Below are 13,150 nucleotides of genomic sequence, written 5' to 3'. Positions count from 1 at the left end.
ACACACCTCGGATGCCGTTGATTCCCCCGTAGGGTCCCCTCGTTTTTTTTTTTTTAGAATTTTTGGACGGCTCAAATCGGCCGTCCGATGGCCGGAGATGGCCCGGCATGACCGTCCCTACGATTTCGAACCAACCCCGTCGGCACCTGTAGCATCACTCAATTTTATAAATGAGCCAAATAAATCTCATAATATTGAGCTCGTGAACCTGAAATACATGTATATCATGAGATTTTTATGAGATTTTTGTATATGCACATACGTAATAAAAATTTTAAAACTTAAGTTTATAATTATTAACAACTTTACATGTTTTTATCGTTTTATATATGTAGTATGAATGAATGTATTTATTTACATAGTAAAATTTTATTTGCATTGTTAGATCTATATGAGAGCATAAATATATAATATTATTGACTCGTTAAGACTCGTGAACAAGTTCGAGTTTGACTCAAACCTAAGCAAGCTCAGCTCGTCAAATTTTTGCTGAGTTCGGCTTAAGTTCGAGTTCACTTAAAAACTTAACAGACAAATCTGAACATTCTAATATTCGATTCGATTACCGCCCTAGCCCTAACCCCATATGAGTCCAAATTTTATGCGGAAAGAAACCAAAAAGCGTGAATACAATACTTTAAAGACGAATGTGCTGATACAACAACTTATTTTACGAAATCGATAAAAGCGTTCTTAGTGCGGACACTTTCTCTGGATTTGTAAATGAAGGGTCAGCTTGCATAATCCTTCAAAAATTCTGACGCTTTTATGTTCCCACTCACACATACGACTCCTGCACACGCATGCATTGTAAATTATGTTACTTAGAGCATCCGTAGTGGATTAATCAAAATTAGATAACTAAAAGTTGTCACATCACTTTTTGATTATCTATTGATTTATTTAAGGAGTTGGTTAGCAATGTAGAGGTACACAATGACACATCACATTTTCAAACTACAAAAAGCTAAAAACTATTAATATAGAAAATCTTATAGTTTTCAAACTAATAAAAATTGTTTATTAGAAATACAAAACAAGTTTTTGAAAAAAAGATGTTTTCAGTTTTTAAGGAAAACTGTTTTTTCTCAAATTAAAAAGTTTTAAATAAAAGAAAACAGTTTTTTAAAAAAAAAAACTTTCTTTGAAAACTTATTTTTTGAAAAAATTATTTTGTGTAAAAACTATTTTTTAAAGTAATTTTTTGACAATATAGTTGAAAAAGAAGGAAAGAGAAAGTGAAAATAGAGGAGAGATAAGAGGTCCACTCGATTAAAAAAGTGATTTTGAAGGAAAGTGATTTTTTATCCCTCCCAGATTATACCAGAAGAATAACCGTCAGTCGGTAACGGTGTGCTAACTAAGAGTATCTCCATGTCGAGGGGGAAGCAAAATACGTACACCCAAATTAATTTACAATCAATATATACCCCAAAAACGATAACAGCCACAAATATGATTCTCAGTTCTATCTCACCCTCAATGCATCCATACATACACACATATATACGCTGCCTAAATCTGGGTTTTAGAGAGAGAGAGAGAGAGAGAGAGAGAGAGAGAGAGAACACACACATGAGCTCGCTCCACTGGACTGGAGCTCGGCAGATTCCAAAATGGCGATCACAACACCACTCCCTCCTTCTACTCCAAGCCTCCTCCAGTTACCGCTCCACTCGCCGTCGTTTCGCCGCCTCATCTTCGCCGCCTCCGTGCTTCCGATCCGGTGGACTAAGAGAAAAGGTTCTACATCTCCGATCTCGGTGAAGGACTCGTCGAGAGTGAGGTGCCTCGCGCAATCGACGGAGGAGAGCCAGTACTGGACCGACTCAGAAGCCCTGACAAGCGACGGTGATGATGATGCCGGAGACGGTGAAATCAAGGTCGAGCCTCATGGTCGCGAAGACGAGACAGTTCCCCAGCATTCTGGTGCGAATAGTTCGCTGAGGATCGGAACGGGCTATTCGAGTGATACTCTGTCCCTTGGCATTCGCGAGTTTGTTTACGAGGTCTGATTAGGAATCCATTTTGGTCTGGTTTTCGGAGTTCAATTCCCATGCACTGTTAATTTGGGTATTTCGATTCGGTTCTGCTGACCACAGCCCACTAGCCAGTTGATAGTGCACACATAATATCAAAAAAGTTAGAGTTTCAATGATTGCATATTTTGATTCGGTTATGCTAACCACAACCCACTAGTTAGGGGATAGTGCACACAGAATATAAAAAAAGTTAGATTTCAATGATTTTTTCACAACTATCATTGGTTTTTCATATATCTATGCACATTTTATAAATACTTTTTGCACATTGACCCCTCCCACTTGGCTGTGGTTAGCATCTCCGCTTTTTGTCAATTGATTTTGAGTTGGATGCTTTAACACTCTCTTTAAAGTTTTAAACCACGTTGGCCTGCCATGATATAGTTGGGGTTTTACGACAACCCCAATCATCAATGTAGAAAATTGTACATTATGATTTTGATGATTGGAATGGCTTAGGAAGTTTTGAGATATATGGATTAATTCAACGATGTTTTGTTTGGAACTTGGAAATGGGAAGGAAAGGAAAAGATTTGCTTTTTGTACTTTTCTGTGTATTTTTACCACCGTGGGAGTTTCCTTGAAGAAATTGTTGGGGTGTTTAATCAGAAACCAAAGTGACTAGTAGGGAGAGGAGACTATTCCTAGAAAAAGTAAGATGTTATGGAGCTAATAGATTTGGTTTTGCTGCGTGCTTTGCTATGTGATGTCACTTGTTTTTCTTGATGATTATGAAAGAATTCTCTTGTGGGGTTCTAGTGATTGTAATGACATTTAAATTCAGTATGCTGTGGAATTTTGTTCCTTTTTCCCTTGACATATTTGCTTTCTTTAGGTCTTTTTCTTACATGATTTTTTGTTGTCTACGAAGGTAGTAGAAGTGAAGTCCAATGGCATGGTCTCTACAAGGAAAATAAACAGGCGGCACTTGTTGAAGTCAAGCGGTGAGTATTTTTTGTTTTGTATTTGGGCAAAATTTCCATACTTCTTACTTTTCTATAATTAAGTACTAACTAGTACCGAGATGGAGTTGTTGCGTGGAATATTATGAACTGGCATAAACTTATGAGATGGAGTTGTTCCTCACATATGCTGATATGCCTCAATATCAGGTCTTCGTCCTCGAGATATCCGAAGTGTTGATCCATCATTGTGGTTGACAAATACAATGCCGTCTTTGCTGGTACACGTTGCATGCTTGTCTCTTGATTACTTGAGTTAATTCCGTCAAACTGGGATGTTATCTACAACAGTGCCCTCAGGATACTTCATAACTTTTGGATACCTGGTAACATTATTAGATTTACAACCAATTAAAACACATAACGGAAACCTGGTTATTAGTTTATCGCAAACATAATTCATGCAGTCCTAGTTATTAATTATTACTGAAATTTATAACTTCAGTCAACATCAGAAGCACTTCATCCTCGTTTTGTGGCCAAAACTCGTGGTTTTCTGATGCCTCTAGGTCCGTGAGAATGCGATACTTCTGAATTTGGGTTCATTACGAGCAATAGCTATGCAAGAGAGTGTCTTCATATTCAACTACAACCGGTAATGTTCATTTGCTCAATACCCTAACCTGAATAGTTGATTTCGCAGAACGTTTTTCTTTTTTGTAGTGTTCATATATTATTTCCACTTGATAGCAAAGTATTGTTTTTCCAGTGTCTTTCAAATACAAAACATGCAAGAATCCGCTAACTTCAATTCCATCTTGATCAGATATCACCTGGCCAAACCCTCCCAATAAGGTCCTTGTATCCTGTTCCTCTCATATGTATATGAATTTGATAATCAATATCTCTCTCTCTCTCTCTCTCTCTCACACACACACACACACACACACGAACCAGTTCTCTCTCAAAATTACGTCTCCATTAAGTCTGCTTCTCTCGGACATCTCCACTGACTATAGGTACAAAAGGAACCTAAAAGTCCAACACTCCTCTTACTAAAACTCTTGCTCATGCCGATAACTCCATCTCCTATGTCCTCTCAGCCATTCCTTATGTCATCTGTTGAACTTTTCATCTTTATTCTCCCACTATAGCCCAAGCAGTACACTCCCGACCCAATTTTCCTTTTTTATAACCATTCTTGAACACGTACCAAGTTAGCTCCTCATAGCTGGCTGAACCACTCCTGGAAATATGGCAACTGATTTCCACATTGTGTTCTTCCACTTTCTCATTCAACCATTTCTGTTTTTTTTTCTCAGACCAGCAGATACTAATCATTCAATTAATTGGCAATATACTAATCAATTCAGGATATTACTACTAACGTCCAATGTTTTGCTTTAGATTATGTACCAACAACTAGATAGTTCTCAGCTGAGCTATACTGATGTATTGTTTGATTTCCTTATTACCTGTAGTAAAGGAGGGAAAGCTTTTATAGATACATTATTGCCACGGTTGAATCCAAAAAACATGAGTGGAGGACCATCCATGGCATTTGAGCTCGAGGTTAGTTCGATACTATGAATTTCTGTTTAACATACAAGAAAATTATGGGTTTTGGATAATCCATCTTGTGCTATGGCTTGACATCGGTAATTCCGGCACTATGACAAAGTATTTCCTTTGAAAGTGTCTTAACCATTGATTGAGCACATATCTTCTAATACGTGAGTAGCTAAATCCTGATGCCTACTCAGTCTCTTTCTATCTATCTATACAAAAATTATTGACAGTGAGGTATCCAGTTGATGAAATCGCAGGCAGTAAATTATTCTCTAAAGCAATATATCTATGTGAGCATTAATATCTCTTCCGCAAACACGGGCGGAACCAGGATTTTGTTGAAGGGGGTGCCAAATGTTTAAAGTTAAACATTGTGAGAAATACTAAAAGACTTTTCACCGGAAAATAATAGAACAGTAATACTATTCAAGGTTTGCATTGCAATTATACAAATATGAATGACATAGTAATTGTGTTTAATCTATATTGTTCAAGCATCTATTAAAGTAGATTTCTGTAATTTTTTTGATCGGCTAGATTTCTATATTCTTTCAAACTAATTTCCTTTTAAAAGGTAAAAATTAATGAATCCATTAGGTTAAGCCTAAAGAGATTGATTAGGTGCCACGACTGCCTATAATTTGTTTTCCTACATTAAACTAGGTTTGTGCCTTACAAGAGGGGCTTCCCGTATAAACAAGCTTGCTATTAAGTTACGTATATGCTACTACCCGCAATACTTGTGTCCACCCCCGCTCAAACAATCCTATTATGGAAGTTTAACTTGCATGGTTCCATAAATCTTCTCCTGTGAAGCACAGTTTGAGAATTAGTATCATCAATGGTCTCTTGACAGGAGTTATTTGTCCCTCTTTATATGCCGGTGACTCTTTTGAATGTTGGGCAGTAAACGATTCTCTACGCCATAGCATGTGCTCTCCTTTTTCTGTCTCGCTCTTTTTTTTTTGTCCTACCAATATTTTTGGTGAATAAAGTAACATCTTGAGATCCCCACTCTCTAAAGCTCTAAATTTATATGCCATTTTGGTCTCCTCTTTACTTGCTTTCCTTCTTCACATGGAGCCATCTACAAGGATGCCGCGGTGGTCGGGCATGTTGCCAATCAATTCCTTGGGAAGTTTTTTCTTTTTGTATAAATTTTACCGAAATGTCTTGGTTCTGCTTCATTGTCACAAATAGTCGAACAGACACCGAAATTGTTTTGAATCGATTTCCAAAGTAGATGAAGGTGCGCTCTATCCATATACTATGATTGATGTATTCCTTGACTTTGAGATCAAGCTTTGGCATTTACCATGTCCCTCCGTGTGCCCGTGTATGGGTATTAGTTTCCCTCTAAGGAAGTTAACAACATTAATTTGTCAACAATGGGTACATTGCATTGTTGAGATGAATATCTGGACTTTTGAAGAGCTTTCAATGTTTACATTCAGGTTGTTGAAGCAGCCTTGCATTCACGAATCCAGCGGCTGGAGCACAGGTTAATGGATCTCGAACCACGTGTGAGTATGGGAACATAGTGAGTATATATAATGTCTTTTTTCTGTTTCCTTTATCTTGAAGGATCTTATGTCAGGAGTATATCAACTAGTTGCTTTGCTACCAAGCTCGCTAAATGTGTGGAGGAAAGTGGAGCCTTCTTATGGCATGTGCACTTGTGATACTTGTCTTTTTCTTCTTGAAGTGCCTGAAGTGTACTGTAGGATTTAAGGAGATGACATTAATTTATGATTTATCCCCCCAAATTTGCTGGTCTTCTGTGAAAAGACTATACTTCTATGTCTATTTATCATAATGGTGCTGGGAAAAGCATCACGAAAACTTGCCCTAGGTACAAACATACGCAGATTTTGTACTGAAACCATGTATGCCTCACAAATAAAATATACCGCAGACCTGTAAAATTCTGCTTCTAGTATCTCATCTTCATGTTGTTACAATAATTGTTCTGCTGTGTGCTTCAGGTGCAAGCGCTACTAGAGGTTTTGCCTAACCGACTTACAGCTGACATATTGGAGCAACTTCGTATAAGCAAGCAGACCTTGGTACTCTTCAGTTATGGTCTTAACATAACCTAACTAACTATTCTTATAAATTGCTGACCGTTAATTGTGTGTATGAAGGTTGAATTGGATTCAAAGGCTGGGGCTCTCAAACAAATGCTGCTTGATATTCTTGAGGATTCTCATGAAATTCGTCTTATTTGTATCATGGGAAGAAATTGCACTCTTAGGAAAGGAAATGATGACATGGAATGCTCTGTTCCCCTAGAAAAGCAGATTGCTGAGGGTGCAGATTTATTTGTTACTTCATTTTCACACATGCTCGTTCACATTTGAGAACAATAATGATGTTACATAGATTACCGTTGGAGTTTGATTTGTTATTTGCAGAAGAGGAGGAGGAAATTGAAATGCTTCTGGAGAATTATCTTCAAAGGTTATTTCTTGGTTTCATTTCTAGTGCAAACAACACATATCTTATGTTGGTTGCGTTGTTCATGCAGTAGCTTGTTTTGCTTTTGCATCATCATTTCCCTACAGCACATATCTAACGCAACAACTTATTTGTAAGTGATTTTACCTGTGAATTCATTATTGTAGACTAAAGAAATCAAGGTCAGTGGAACAAGAAGCCTACAGCTCCTTCGCACATTCAGAATATCCTCTATGCATCTCCATAGTAGTTACACCATCATTATTTAACTTTGAACTTCAAAATAACTGCAAGTGGACCTAAAGGTTGGGTCCCACTTGCCGGAGCTCTACACATCAGCCTCTAATGATTCGATTTTGCAATAAAGTTATTAAACTTCCACTTCAAGGTAGTGCTGTCATCTACAAAGTCTTGTATCCGTTGAATGGGGTAGATATTTTGTCAACCCAAACGTGTAACAACACCCCACATGAGAGCCCCTGTTGCGACCAATCAATGTTCATGAATCATGAAAATCAGAGCAGACCACAGGGGACTGACCTGAGCTAAGGACAAGGAAGGGCTTCGATAGACAATTCACTTTACGTGAAGAGGTTGCATTCTTTCCCTGCGATTTTTTTTCACAAGTTTCTTGTAAACATTAGCAAGAGGGTAATTTTTTATCGGGTAGAAGATTTAAACCCAAGACTGTCAAACATTGAAACAACCTTAGTCGCACTATGCTAGCTGAAGTAGCGCGGGACTGACCTGAGCTATATGGACAAGGAAAGACTTTGATAGATTCTGGTGAAACAAGTCCCTGTTGGGGAGTGAAATAGAAAATGCAATACGCGAAGTTGCACTTTTTTCCGACAATTTTTGTTCACAAGTTCCTTCCAGATGTTAGCATAAACGGTAATATTTGGTTTTGGGCAGAACACTATAAACCCAAAAGTCCAAGACTGTCAAACATGAAAACCTTAGTCACACTACGCTATCTGGACTCTGGAGTAGCCAGTGGCTTCCAATTTTTTTACTTGATATAGGCCTCAACATGTACTGAAAGTCTGAAAAGGTGCTGATAAAAAAACATGCAGTGAAAGGGTATCTATGAAATCAAGTACTTTAACTTACGGGAGTGATGATCAGTAGATCTGGAAGTTTTTCCTAGGCTCAGTTTGAGGGAACTTCAAAAAATAAGTAGAAAAACAAAGCTTCTGTATGGGCATTTATTGCCTGCTATTTTCCTGGAGAAATTTCAATTCAGCACTCTTTCTTATGGGCTTTATGTTGCCCCAAGGTGACTCTCATCCCGTGTTTTGACTGCAGGTGCGAATCTTGTCATGGTCAAGCAGAAAGGCTTCTCGATTCTGCAAAAGAAATGGAAGACTCGATTGCTGTCAACTTGAGGTCTGTATATGTGTTGATATCTGTCATTTGACAATAATATCAGAAACCAATTTGCTGTGTGACCTGTAGCTTTCGTAAATGTAACTGTAGAAAAGAAAAAAAAAAACATTAGAAAAGAGAAAAAACAAATGAGTTTTGTTAAAACATCCAACTAAAAACCAATTGGCAATGAGGGGAGAGGCCATCCAGGCTCATATACTAGTTTCTGAGGTGATAACAACCGATGTGGGACAAATTCCAACACTCCCCGCATGTGTGACCCCCAACTCGCACGTGGAGAGGTCAACAAATGATTTGGAACATGCGGATCACAACGAAACAAAGTGCAATTATGGCACAAACAAAGGGGAAAAGCCTACACTCCAACACTCGCCCGCACTCCAACAAGTTCCTTTATTTCACACATCACAGAATTATTTGAAATTACCGCTTGTGAATTTGTCATTGTGCCATGAACTAAATGTGGCCATGGGCATGGGTGTGGTAGATAAAACTTGAGGAGAATTTTGGCTCCATTAAGATTTTGGATATTTGTTTCATTATTTGTGAAAATTGAGGGTTAGTAAGCTATAGCCAATGGGTTTGGAGAAAATAAGGAGGAGGGCCTAGCCAAAGGCTAGCTCATTCAAGGGCAGTCCTAGGTGGGTGCAGGGACCTGCACAATGCCAAATATTCTCACGTATTATACTAATTTTTAGGTGGGTTTTGTTAACATATGCCCCTAAGGCACATGATAAAGAGTACATTAACTCCTTCATTTATTATATTTTGTATGGGAAATCTAAATTTGAAACAACAACCATTAATTCTTTTTCAAATGATTAACTTTTTACCTTTGGGACAGAAATACCCCCAGTTTCAATATTTAAATTTTCTGCCATTTTTTTTTTTGGGTTTGTTTTTGCCTTTAAGAATTCCACATGCTTCCGGGCTTCCACTGTTCCACAATTCCACCAATCAAATAGGTAACCATTTACCTCCAAACTCTTCAGCGGCTAATTTGACTCATTAGCATTATCGAAATTCTTTCAAAAATTTAAAAACTCATATTTGATTTTTTTTTTTGTCTTTATTTAATGCCTTTTGCATTTGTTTTTTTACGCATCAATTTTTTTAGACATTTGGTTTATCTCGACGCGAGCATTCATAAACAACAAAAAAATGATGATCGGAACTCAAAATTTTTTGAATAAAGACAAAAACAAGGGAAAAAAACTGTCTTCTTGGCTTATTTTGTGTTTTTTCAAAAACAAATTGAGTTCTAATCATAATTTTAAAATTTTTCAATTCCTCTTATCAAGATGAAGTAATAATCGGCCACTTAATTCATTAGATTGAAATCAACATCCAAATCATGTATGATTCTAATATTTTATCAACTACTTCTTATATGCAAGGAGCTAACATTGTTCCAAAAGCAAACACAAATACTTTTTCATTTTAGCGAATATTTTTTATATGAAGAGAGACAAACAAGATGTGGTGGGGGGAAAAAGGGAAAATTTTGATCAATTACTTTCACAAAAGTGGGTTTAATTAATCAAACATGATAGGATTAGAAGATGGAAACCCAATTTTTTGGTTTCAAGTACTAGATGAATGTTTATGTTAATATAATTGTTTTTTAATAGATATTGCATTTGTTAATCTTTCTTATCTAATGACATGAGTTTGTTGAATATTGTATTCAATTCTTTTAAAAAAAACAAGTCATATGAATATAATGGTCGTGAGATGGAAATATTTGCCGAAAGTTTTTGGGAGGGAATCTAGTATGTTGGATTGGGGTACTTTTGTCCAACCTGAAAAAATTACTCCTTTCAAAAAGGATTAATGAAAGAGTTTATGGCTTTAACTTCAACCTTAGATTCCCCATACAAATAGTGTTAAATGAAGGAATTAATATGACCTTATCATATGCCTTGGGGGCACATATTAACAAAACCCTTTTTAGGTTAATTAGAAAAAATTCTATGGGATTGGCCCCTGCTAGTCCCTTGAGTGAAAAAACTTTCTTAAAATAACTGTATGTGTGGAGTAAAAATCTCTAACATTTCAAGTTACCAATCATTATTTTGATTGCGTTTATAAAATTAAATGGTTGTTACAAACATCTACTCAATATCGTCTCTTCTTCGGACCTCGCAAGTAGCAATATATACTTATGAAATATATATTTTATTATCAATATGAAAATACATGTGATTCGGGGCCTTGCTAGACAAAAATTCTGCGTCTGCCACTGGGCTCATTGACACCACAATTGTGGTAATGCCCGGAATCTATTGTATTCGATGGTTCGTTTGTCGATGAATCTTTGTGCGAGTATTACTATATGTTAATCCGTTCTGTTTTACTTGGAAGTCTCAAGGCTAATTCTTTATACCTTATGTAAGCTTGCAACTTGGATGTTCAACAACCATGGTCGATATTCACTTAATCTAAGCAAGATTTTCTTATCAGCTCTCGGAGGCTTGAGGTGAGTAGAGTGGAATTGCTTCTTCAAGTTGGTACATTCTGTGTTGCAGTAGGTGCTTTGGTTGCAGGTAATTCCTTGTTAATGAAGTTTTTCTGGACAATGATTTCACAATTTATCTTATCATGTTGGTGGTTTGTTAAACCAATTCTATAAACCATTTAAGAAGGTCTAGACTCGAGGAGCCAAAGAATTTGGGCTCCACTGTTTAAGAGTAGGCCACACATTAAGTTTTACTTAATATAGCATGTATCAGATGCTAATATGTATAGCGTAGATCAAAGTTGTATGCTAATGTAAAGTACTTGCTTAGATGTTAAAGAGGTCTGAATAAAGTACCCTTTGCTCTGAATGCCAATAAACTCGAGTCAAATTGGTTAATTCGGCAAGAAGTGATTGGAGATCCATTCTGCTGAGTGTAAGAAGTGAACTAGTGTGCTGCCTTGAGTGGAGGGAAGACACAGTTAGATGACGACCTTGCTTAGTTCAGTAGACTCAAGAAAAACAGTGTGCATCTAGGTAAGTGTATCAAAGAACCTGTAGGAGATTGTTCGTGAACCCTTGAAGCTTTAAACCCGCCACATGAGATTGAGACATTGTTGATGGAGTCGTGTAGTACCGTGAATAACTATTCCAATGGAAAACAGTCATTCTTAGGTGTCTCTGGTTATCAAGTTTCCCTCTATCTTTGTTCTCACTTCTAGTTTTGCAAAACTGCCCTCCGCAATATTTCTGTCACAATCCTACATAACCTAAAGTTACTGAATTCTAAGGTAAATAGAACATACACAAGGAATATACTGGATGTTCAGTGCATTAATGAAAAATAACATGCGAAAATTGGTCTAAACATTGTCTAGATGAGAGACTACTCAGACTAGCGTATAAGCATTGGTCTGAACATTTCAGTTCCGCGTAGAATCTCAAGGGCTGTCTAGATTTTAAAATTGCAGAATTCCCCTCTGCTACTTCATTCCATGGATGATACAATGTTTGAGGCATTAACCGGTATCATTTTGGGCACAGAATCTTTCTCTAGTCTGCCTACCCAATGTGGTTATTATTAACAATGTGAAAAGTCACTTGGCATATTAAAAAGAAGTAGCTCGATTCTAGTGCTTAGATGATAGTTTGGCCTCTGCCATTCAAGCTCATGCACAAAAGCGTGTATGAGATTTTGTCATCATTGCTTGGGCGGCTGGGCCTATATCAAGATCTTCTTGTTTGGCTGATTGCAGGTATATTTGGCATGAACTTGAAGTCCTATCTAGAAGAACATGTGGTACTTCTTGGATCTCTCCGTCACTTGCTATTTATGTTGCCGATGATCAAATCTTTACGTTAACGCTGCCTTTCTTGTAGTTTGCATTTTGGCTGACGACGGCAGGGATAATATTCGGTGCTGTTATCGCATTTTTCCTGATGTATACGTATCTCAGGGTTAGGAAAGTACTGTAAGCTTGGGAAGAATCAAGTGTGAGTCACTAACTCCCACTAACATTTTCAGCTTAATATCAAGCTTGGGAAGAATCAAGTGTAGGGACCATAGTTATGTAGAGAGATTTAGCAAGTGAAAAGAAAATATTAGGAAACAAATTACCAAACTCAAGTTTCTTCACTACCAATAACTTTGTTTCCTTTTACTTGATCTTTTCCACTCTACATATGCCTATATAAATCTATGATTTGTGCGGAGCCTTGATGTTTCAGCGTCCCTGACTTAATTATTTTCTCTCTCTTTTTTTTGTGTGTGGTAATTATGACTTCTTATTTCATGTAATTAGATGATCGACTTCAATGGAGCATTTCTTTTGAGACCTCAAATCCTTATAGTTATCTCATCACTGGCGCTGGCACCTGTCGAACAATATCCTCGCAATTACATGGGGATCTGCATGATTGTGATTGGATTGAGCTGTTCGGCCAGAGTTGTACAGAACTCCATTTACTCCTGCAAGATAACAGTTGCGGCTGTTTCGATTATTTGCCTGAAACTTGTAATCTTTTTCTTTCTTTCTTTCTTTCTTTTTTTTTGCTAATAAATCTTTTTCTTTCTTGTTATCTACTTAAATGACTATAGTGTAGGAATGATTCACAAAATGTATTTATCCCACGAAAAAGAATGAAATCATCAGGAAGGATTTTGGTGAAATATGAGTCATTAATAATTACTCCGTACGAAGCAACTGTAATCTTATACTGTAGAAGCTAAACTCGAATCTGGATGTTGTCTCTTTTTTCGATCGAAGGCTAATTCCTAGTTGTAACACCAGGGTAAGCTAAAATCAATAACAAATTTGTTAAAATACATAAAA

General features: G+C 37.0%; 1 protein-coding gene across 1 annotated transcript; it reads left to right on the top strand.

The window, feature by feature from the left end:
• Nucleotides 1–1,460: 1,460 nt before the first annotated feature.
• LOC131313365 (magnesium transporter MRS2-11, chloroplastic) lies at nt 1,461–13,010 on the top strand. The gene is made up of 13 exons (XM_058341641.1): nt 1,461–2,009; nt 2,914–2,986; nt 3,155–3,225; nt 3,514–3,599; nt 4,426–4,516; nt 5,968–6,036; nt 6,499–6,579; nt 6,658–6,823; nt 6,928–6,973; nt 8,279–8,359; nt 10,823–10,905; nt 12,074–12,117; nt 12,198–13,010. Exons 1-13 carry the CDS (start codon nt 1,617–1,619, stop codon nt 12,291–12,293), a joined length of 1,380 nt encoding a protein of 459 aa, XP_058197624.1. The 5' UTR covers nt 1,461–1,616; the 3' UTR covers nt 12,294–13,010.
• The last annotated feature ends 140 nt before the right edge of the window (nt 13,011–13,150 follow it).

Source organism: Rhododendron vialii, chromosome 13a, assembly GCF_030253575.1.
Source record: "Rhododendron vialii isolate Sample 1 chromosome 13a, ASM3025357v1".
NCBI classification, from domain to species: Eukaryota; Viridiplantae; Streptophyta; class Magnoliopsida; order Ericales; family Ericaceae; genus Rhododendron; species Rhododendron vialii.
Note: the sequence above shows the minus strand (reverse complement) of the source record. Positions and strands in the feature narration are given on the sequence as shown.

Coding starts and splice junctions, on each gene's coding strand:
- LOC131313365 (XM_058341641.1), top strand. CDS start 1,617: ATGGCGATCACAACACCACTCCCTCCTTCTACTCCAAGCCTCCTCCAG. Junction 3,600..4,425: donor TTCATATTCAACTACAACCG/GTAATGTTCATT, acceptor TATTACCTGTAG/TAAAGGAGGGAAAGCTTTTA. Junction 6,824..6,927: donor AGAAAAGCAGATTGCTGAGG/GTGCAGATTTAT, acceptor TGTTATTTGCAG/AAGAGGAGGAGGAAATTGAA.